The 9673-nt window shown below is 41.1% G+C and overlaps 1 protein-coding gene across 3 annotated transcripts in view; it reads left to right on the plus strand.

The window, feature by feature from the left end:
* Nucleotides 1–386: 386 nt before the first annotated feature.
* Nucleotides 387–9673, plus strand: part of GRAMD1B (GRAM domain containing 1B) — a 105000-nt gene continuing 95713 nt past the window's right edge. For all 3 annotated transcript variants that reach the window (XM_009281288.1, XM_019472603.1, XM_019472602.1), the window contains exon 1: nt 387–748. In XM_009281288.1, the coding sequence (XP_009279563.1) occupies nt 387–748 (362 nt within the window). The remainder of the gene's footprint in view (nt 749–9673) is intronic.

Raw genomic sequence — 9673 nt, forward strand, 5'->3', positions numbered from 1 at the left:
AGGCAAAAGGCGGGGGGGGGGCGGGGGCAGGGAGGGAGCCGAAAGTGAGCCAAGCCATTGCTGGCAACCCTTGTCTCGGTGCTAAACCTACTCCTTTGAGAGAGACCAGGCAGGGGAGGGACCTTACTTTGTAGAGAGGAGAAGGAGAAAAGAAACTTGGAACTGGCTTCCCTTGTGGCATGTCTGTGTCCTGAACATCCCCTCCCCACTCCACTGTTTGTTAAATGAAAAGCATGTGAAGAACATGAGGTTTCCTGCTTGAGAGGGAGGGCAGTACTGGACTGGGTGAGGGAGGAGGAAGGCAAGTTGTGGTTTTGTGGTGTGGTTTACATCGAGATCAGAGCTAGTGTGCCTGGGGGTGGGAGCAGAAAGAGAAAGGGCATCTGATGCCAGCTGCCAATATGACAGAAACCCTGCAGCTCCCAGCCCTGCAAGTCCCAGAGCAGCAGGTGGTGGAGGGTGGCCGTGCCTGGTCCAGTTCGTCCACCCCAACCCTGCGCAGGAAGCGCTTCAAGATGAGGCGGATGAAGAATGTGCAGGAGCAGAGCCTGGAGGCCAGCAGGTATCAGGATTATCCTTCCTCCAGCAAGGAATACCTGCAGCTCCCATCCATTGAAATCACCCCCTCCAGTGATGAGGACACTCCGTGGTCCAACTGCTCCACACCCAGTGCCTCCCCGCGGCGCAAGCGCTTCCTCCTTCGGAAGTGGCTGCGTGTGAGAGAGAAGAAGGAATACAGTGAGAGCAGGTATGTTTTTGGCCACTTTCTCTTCCCTGCTTCCAAGAAGTGCCTGTCCACAATAGGTAGGTTGTTCCCCTAGAAATCTTGGCGCGCTTCTCCCTGGGACTTTGTCCTCACCTGTTGGCTGGAATGGGTAATGTAGTTGGTTGGACTTGCTGATGCCAGACCAAATGGCCTAATCCTTATGTGCAAACAGTAGGCATATTAGAAACAGCAGTGCTAGGATCTGTCCTTGTTCATGGTCCTCTGCATACCTTCTGCAGGTAATACAGAGCCAGTGAAAAGAGCTTGCTTCTGAGTGAGGGAGGCTGTCCTGAAAGAATGGGTGATAAGACTTAAGTTCATTAAGGTGTCCTGAAGAGACCCTTGAGAGAGAGGAGGTGACCTCTCTGCTGGGATTACCAGGGCAGGGAGTGATGATGCCAAACCTTTGTCAGTGTTTTTTTTGGTGATGTTCATTCTTACTGCTGAGACCTTCTCAGAAATCCTTCATTCAGTTGCTGACATTGGGAGAATGTGAGAACAAGAGAGAAACAAAGCAGCCCTGTGGCTAGTAGGTGGGTCTGCATGTCGAGATGTCTGGGTTCAGTTCTTGGCTGCTTTCCGGACTTGGAAGTCACTCAGCCCTTTGGCTCAAAAGGGGACAAATAATTCATAAAGACCTCCAAGAGCTTGTCAACACAGGAAAATTAATGTCCAGGGAGTTATTGTGTGGCCATATGAAGAAAAAGCTATACCTTTGTAACCCTCTGCAGGTGCAATCAGGGTCTACAACACGCAGTATAGTTTACTCTGCCTTTTTCCTGAAGGCCCAAAATACACAAGATGATTTAAAGGTTTCTCTGAGAAATTAGTGCATTATAAATCCTCATCCTAGCTTAGTGTGGGCCAGTTTTTCTTTTGTTGCTTTGCAACTCCCATACAGCCTATATGTGTGGGTTTATGCCTGAAAATATGTACTGTACTTCCATAAAAAAAAGAAACTTCTCTTACTGTTTCTGCACGCAACATAACTAGGTTGACTCACTGACTGCTGTGTTGCTTGAGTGTTTATAGGACAGAGCTTTTTCTTCTGCTAACATCCACTTTGATTATGTGGTAACTCTTCTTGTGTGAGGTCCCTTTAGCAAGGTCAGTCTGTCATTTTATTAAGCTTTGGGGAAGTTTCATCAATAAATGCATGCCATCAAGGATTTGATAATACCTCTTTTAAAAAGTTAACATTGAAAAACATATCTTGGTTGAGAAAAATTAACTGATTTTCACTTAGCTGTGGTGATACAGGTAGTGATTCAGTTATAGCATAGAAAACAGGAAGGATAATGCATAGGGCATATGCTAATGTGTCAATCACAAAGTTCAGGTCTGAAGTTCAACAGAGAGGATGGCTTTTCAGCTGAAGGATTTAATTTGGGCTTATTGATGGTGAATGTGTTTGAAATGGAGGCCAAGACATTTCTTTTGGTGTGAATGTGTAAGAAACTTAGTTCATTCATGTACACATGATAATCTCCATGGCTATGCTGACAGCTTTCTGCTTATTCATCATTAAGACATTTCTGCCTTAACCCTGGTTATGTTTTTGAAGCAGTGACTGGAAAAAAGCTGAAGTGGTTGATGGATTAGGTGGTATTAGCATACCAAAGCCAGCATGGCACCTCCTTTCTTCATATGTAGCAGGCTCCAAAACTATCCCTTTTGCAATGGGAAACATGATGTCTTCAAATGGAATTTTTCCCTTTCTAGTCTGGGGAGGGGGGGGGAACCCCAACAGTTTGCTGGTCACTTTGTGCTGAGCCTCTGGGCTTGCAAAATGCAAAGATCATCACTGGGCTTTCAAAACTCAGCAGACATGAAAACAACACAGGGAAAGCAAAATCTGTGGGGAGTTAGTCACAGAAAGAGTGATGAACCCTAAAGGATTTTGTGGCATTAATTTGAAAGAGACTAGTAGCTAGCACCGTGGGGTAAACCTTACTGTACCCGAGGCTGTTGCATGTGAAACCCTGTTCTAAAATAGCCCAGGAGGCTGGCTTTCTGTACAGCAGATACTGCCTGTCTATCTTCCCCTACTTTAGGCTTGGTCATCTAGAGCATTGGCTCTCTCTTGCTGCTGTTTTATTTTGATGTTGCTCTTTGTAACAGATGCTAGTAATGTCATTTATTGTACAATTAATTTGTTTAAGGGCAACAGGGACTAATGTACTAGAGTAAAGGCTGAAGCATTTCATCCAGCGGTTTTTCCACCAAGCCCTGTCTTGGGGTTGAGTTACAGTGATGATGCTTGAACTGTCCAGCTGGTTAATTGTAACACGATTGTAACAGGGATTCCCAATGTGGTCAGTGTGCCACACATCTGCTTAGGAGCGTGGTACGCTATTAAGCGCTAAGGTTCCCAAATTTCACCTGGTAAAGGGGGCAGCCATCAGCATGCGGTTCCCACCAGAGAAATTAATGCAGTTTGCTTCCAGTCACTCCCTCTTTCTAGTTAAATTGTTGTCAAGCAGTTTGAATTTTTTTTGGAGTCTGGTAACCTTTACCCCCATTATGTGGCCAGATATCTGCCTGTTTGTATGGCAGGGTTTTCCCAGGAAAGCTGGTAGTTGAGAGCAAACTGTGCACCAGCTGACTTATTCCAGTGATGCATGTGTTGCTCACGTGCCCCTGAGCAAGAGCAATAGCTCTGTGACCATTAGCATACAGTAAGCATCCAAGTGAATAAACAAATGCTTTTAGGACTCGAAATGCTGTCTGTAATGCTCCAGGTCTGATGAAGGCTGGCTGCTTTTTTCATCTGGAAACTCCAGCCTGCAAAATGTTCTATATTGCTAGTTAGTTTTTAACAGCCTGGATAATCCGAAGGTTTGTTTACCTGCTGGTTCTCTAAAAGCTGTTAGGTGGCTGATGGTGAGAGCAGAAGAGAGACTGATTATTTCTTTTCATTAAACAGCAGAGGTGGCATGTAAGAGCCTTGCTTGCCTATCACAGTTTTGTTCAAGGTGAAAGAGCAGGGAGAAGCCATTTCTCGAGGGTAGGAGTTTCCCTGTAACTTGTCCTTGTACAAAAGCATGATGATCCAAACTGCAGGTTTGGTGCTCTGGGGGCCTATACAGAGGATAAATAGGATGATTTTTATAAGGGATGCAGACAGCTTCTTACCTATATTCCTCATCCATCATTTGCTACCCAGGTAATGATGGAAGTTATTTACCTGCATACAGTTTTATAAAGTATGAACCCTGCACACAAGTGCACAAATTTTGTATTAAGGCATGATGATATTTATTTCCTCACAGGCTAGTGGATACAATCTATTAGCATTTAGCTATGCATGTAATGAACATGCATTATTGATGTTGGGATGCGAGAGTGTATCTGCTTTAATTTATTATTCATTTCTTAAAGCCACCCTCGCTAGTAATCTCTGGAATTGCATGTGATTCTTGATGTGTAAGGCAAGAACTGCTGAGAGGGTAGATCACTTGGGCTTAAAGGACTGTTCTTTTGGCCTAAGATCGGTATTGGAATGAGATCCTGTGCTTCCACCCTTCCATTGGCAGAAGCTGAGAGTAAATAGGCGGGCCCAATACTATCATTGTCTGACTTGGGCTCCTGTGTGAATGTTCAACAACAGTACATATGTAATAGTTGAGGTATAGTAAATCTTTTGTTCTTGAACAGTTTCCTATGAGGCATTTTGTGCTGGGCAAAGATCGTGCTAGTGGCAATCTGAATGTGCTCCGCTACTGTGGGAAGAAACAAGCCAGAATGCCAAGGATGGTAAAAGGTTTGAATCATCTTTTACTCATTGTTATTCCTTGCTGAACTTGCTTTTGCAGGAGGTCCTGGAAGCTGTTGTGTCCTGATGCCTGCAGTCCCTTTCCAGAGCTCCCTTTCCCTTGAGCTCTCCAAAATCACGTGGTTTGTCTTCTGTTAACGCTTGCCCAAAAGATAAATTTGTTTGGTCAATCACAGCGTCCAGACTAGTTAATAATGAAATGTGAAATGTTGGTGCTTCAAAGAATGTAGAACTTGTTATGGATTTTGTTGGATCAGTGGGGAATAAATTGTGTTGTAGCTCTTGACATTTCTAAGGTTGAATGTACTCAGTTTGGTCCTCTGCTGGAAACTCTGGCACTTACTGAAGTCCTAAATGACAGGTTCAGCTAAAGGGAAAGACTCACCTATATCCTAAAATGTCTCTAACATAAGATGTTAAAAATTAAGTATATTAGAAGCATTCCATCTCATCTCATTTTAGAAAAGGGTATGTGCTGTGGAGACGGAGGTTTCTTGAGCTGCCGGACACACAACCATAGATGTTTTACAGACGAATTCTTCATAGCTTATCTGATAGTGTGAAACAAATGACACATTAGGAGAATCTTCAGCACCGTTCAGCAGTGTGCTCTGTGACTGTTACCGTTCACATTCTGTGGCAGAAAGAGGTAAAGTTTCTATCTTTTTTCCTTAAGAAAAAAGTTCACTTGTGAAGTCTCTTGTCACCCTACTGAGATACATCAGTCAACAGTGAACTGCTGAGTTGTTGGAACTTGTGCTAAAAATATTATTTACAAATAAGTGTGTTAGATATTTTGACTTTTCTCATAAAACTAAATGAATCTTTAATTTCAAGTAGTGGATAATATTTTTGCTTTTCTTAACAAAACTGAAATTCACTCTGAATGTTTCTGCTTATTAATGCTTCGTTCACCTTTTTCTTGCTTCCACACCCAGGAAAAATACTGTGGTGTTTTCTAAAGGAAAAAGGATTTTTCTCCCCATTTTGACTTCTCATAAAACTAAATGAATCTTTAATTTCAAGTAGTGGATAATATTTTTGCTTTTCTTAACAAAACTGAAATTCACTCTGAATGTTTCTGCTTATTAATGCTTCGTTCACCTTTTTCTTGCTTCCACACCCAGGAAAAATACTGTGGTGTTTTCTAAAGGAAAAAGGATTTTTCTCCCCTAAGTAACTGCTAAATTGAAAAATAAAAACCCAAAAAGCTACAAGAGCAAAGGCTATAGAGCCTCTCACATTATGGAAACGCAGTCTGAGAAGACTACTGTCTTTAGATAATATTAGTGGCAGTATTTACTATCCTTGGAAAAAGTACTTGATGAAGAGAAAACTGTTAAAGCCCTGTGCTGCTTATAATTAAAGAGAGACTGGAAAGGCTTGGTGGACTAAGGTCTTGTTCACCTCATGTGATACAATTCCAAGAAGCTGCAAAATGAATAACTAAAACTTGTAGTTCTCAGCTTCTCTGGCTTTTGTGAACTTTTTGTGAACTTTCATGTTTCAGTTTTAGGTCAGACGAGAGGAAGTGGAGCTTGTCCTTTGTTAGAAATACAGCGAGCTGCTGCAGTAAGTGGTAGACGTGTGCATACTGGGATTGCCAGTGCATTTTTGTTTTTTCAAGTTTTGATAAAATTCTTGTTGAAATCTCACTTGTTTGAGGAACTGATAGCTCCATAGGGATTTCATAATGGGGGAGGCAAATGGACTTCATTTTTTTTTTTGTGTTCTGCTTGTAGCTGGAGTTGGTTAATTGAGGTTTTCGGGAGGACAAATGTGTGTGTTGAAGTGCTGAGAGGTGTTGGCAGAAATGATTTTGTTACACTTTTTAATACAGTTGCAAGTTTTTTGGAATACATCTCTCCTTGTTAATCTTTTAAACTATATTTAAAACTTTGATTTCTGGAGAAAATTGAAGGAATGTGAGTGACGTGATTATCTTATAGATTGAATCTGGGACTTGAATACATAGTGGGGTATTTAGGTGGTATCTGTACTCTTTTGCATCTTCAAAGCAAAAATGGGAAGAGTTTTATTATATAGATCTCTGTAGTAAGCAGCCCATCTTCTCTGCTTTTGATAGCTTTGGAAAGTCCATAAGCACAAACTTCCATTTATGTGGTATCTCTTCTAATCTGAAATGTGAGAGGGCACAAATGATGGCTTAGTCTCAACTCGGCTATTAATGTAATCTTTTTCCTTTTTGAACCTGCAAGTTTAAATAAGACCTAATTTGTGCTTCCAGTGAACTGAATTTTTTTAAATTGATGCATGCATATCTCTTATGAAGAGTACTGATGTACTGTTTGCTGTGACTGCAGGTTTTTTTGTCATTTTTTTATAACGTGTGCCAAGTGCCTGTGAATCTCACCAGCTCTGTCATTTTTTTTGGCTGACTCTTACTGCCTTTGTGCAGTAGTTTGTGGTTTTCTTTTTAAATATTTGCCTTTCAGTATTTGTGTGATTTAGGATGACCAGTCACACAAGAGTATCAAAATTGACTAATTTACTAACAGCCTGGAACTTAAATGCTGTTGATCTTATCTAGTCAGCAAATATTTACCATTGGGCCGTCTGAATTTCATGTCTTACACAGCACTGTGCCTGTCAATGGTATTTAACAATCAATCACTGTGTTCATTACCACAGTTGTTTTCCACTGGATTGTGTTTTGAAATTAAAGATATTTGTTCATTGTTGAATGTGATGTTGGTGAAAGGGCTTGCCTTGATAGCTGTGAAGGTTGATGTCGATGTTTTCATTTGTGAAATGAATGCAGTGGGAGGAGAAAACTTGCCCATCCTGCCCCTTGTAACCCTTTCCAGCAAGGAGAGAAGAATCTCTACTACAGATTCAGACTCTGGCTCCCTAACTCTGAACGTGACTGCAAAGGACACAATTAGTACTAATTATGATGACGGTCTATGATATATGCAACTGTCCTTTATCTTTTTGGATCATTACTAATGGGTTTAGACTGTAAACATTGCTTTACATCCCCCCCATCTATGAAACTGAATTATTAAAAAGATATGAAGGTCTGGAGTAGGAAGTGCCCCTTTGGTTCTCGGGAATGCTGGCAATACGTTAGGCTCCAGGTAGTGCATGCTCTAAGTTTAGGTTAAAAAAGGCACTTGAAATTTCACCTTCCAGCTCTGCCTTCCATCTGTTGCACTGATTCATTGCATGAGTTTGGGTACAAACTTTCCTCTTGCCTCTGCATATTGCCATTTCAACTTCAGTGAAATGTGCACAGAAACAGGGTGCTTGCTACCTATTTCTTTGAAGAAGCTCCTTCAGAATCAGTCCTTAGATGGAGCAGGGTTGTGTAAACAGAAAGGGTGCTGTGATCCTTAGAAATGTTGTGGTACCTGCCTACCACAGAGCTTGGTAGCAATCCAGCAATTGGAGTTCGCTGAACATGAATCTTCCTTAACTTTTTTAGTGAAGCCTGATGTTACTTGCTGCCTTCAGTGTTAAGGATCTGTTGTCCCTGACAACTTTATACTTGTATGCTGAGAGTGGGAACTTGTAGCACCTATAGGAAAGCTGTATCACTGAAGGTGCTTTGGCTTTTAATTCACAGCCTGAAAGCTTTAGGTCTATCAAAGGACAGCCCTTCTTGATGGGGGAGACTGTTAGCCCTTGGAACTTAGGTCAGTGATTTCTGATTCATGTCCCTTATCCTCCTTTCTCCTTCCCCTCCACCTGACAGTTCCTTGACATTTGTAATGGCAGTCATTTACGTATTCATGCAACCATAGTAACACAGTGCTTTTGATGACAGGAATTTAATTTGCCAAGGACAATGAGGTGCTGTTAGGCAGCTGGGAGGTCTATTTCTGCTGTTTCATGAGAAATATGAGGGGGGGCTACATTCTGGGAAGGGTGAGCAGAGCAGGAGGGTGAAATTGAAAGATAAAATTGTTTTGTCTTTGACAAGCTCCTAGAGCCCCCTGTAGGAAAACACTCAGAGGGACCTTTTCTGACACACCTGAGGCTTGAAGGTCAATCTGGTTTTATTATCCTGTGTTTATGTTGCCAAGGAAAGATGGGCAAGAACACTTACCAGAAGCTTTCAAATTAAGACTGTTTGCACATCATGGAATTCACTATCTAAAATGTTCCATTTTCATTACAAATCTTTTACACTTAATTAAAAGAGAGTTTTGGCTTAAAATAATATGTATTTTGACAATACAAAAATACCATTTAAAAGGCATGATGTATTTAATTTTTTTGCCAGCTTGGACTTAACCGTAACTCCCACCAGATATTGGTACTGTTATACTTCTGGTGGCAGACATCCTAAATATTTTGTGATATATTTTAAGGCAGGTAGAGTCAAGTTTTTGTGCTTGCAGCTGTGAAGATGAGAAGAACCCTTTAGTTGTTCAAATATCCAAAAAGCTTTGTAAATTTTAACAGAAACCTTGATGCAAGTTCACTGTTCTATTGATTATAACCTGCTTATCTTTTAGTTCCCAAATCTATGTTGATGAAAATATTCATGTATTGTGAGATTTCATAAATAGTGGCTTTTAATTCCAAAAACTGTTGTCACAGTTGCTGAAAGCAGTTGAAGAATATATGTATACCTGATTGTCCATTGTCTATTATTCTCCTTTTTGAAATGCTTAATACTGAACCCAACAAAGCCTTATGAATACAGGGGTTAATTAAGCAAAATGAATACAAAATATTCATCTGGGTTCAGACCTGAACGTTTTGCTAATAGCTGTGGATAACAATAGCCTTCTGAAGGCCACATTTTTATGAATAATTCTCCAAACTCATTAAGTGATTCTATCTTCCAGGATACAGACATTTCTTTCCCATTTCATTGCTTGCTCCATTCATCCATCATTGTTGAAAAAATTTCCTCTGAATAAAAATCTGCCAGACGCACCTGCAAATGTGAAAGTATGGTGGGCTTATCGCCCGCATCTGGAGGGTATAGAAGTCCTAGAAGGCTCCTAGTGTGCAAACATTGAGCTGAGTGTCTGAACTTTGTGAAATCTGGACAAATATTTTCTACTAAAAGACCTGCTTAGCTTTAAAAGCCTATTCATGCTTAAAATGGTAAGAGATCTTTGCTCCGCCTTATCATTCTGAGACTGAAATCTCAG

This window comes from Aptenodytes forsteri, unplaced genomic scaffold, assembly GCF_000699145.1.
Source record: "Aptenodytes forsteri isolate BGI_AS27 unplaced genomic scaffold, ASM69914v1 Scaffold324, whole genome shotgun sequence".
Classification (NCBI taxonomy): Eukaryota; Metazoa; Chordata; class Aves; order Sphenisciformes; family Spheniscidae; genus Aptenodytes; species Aptenodytes forsteri.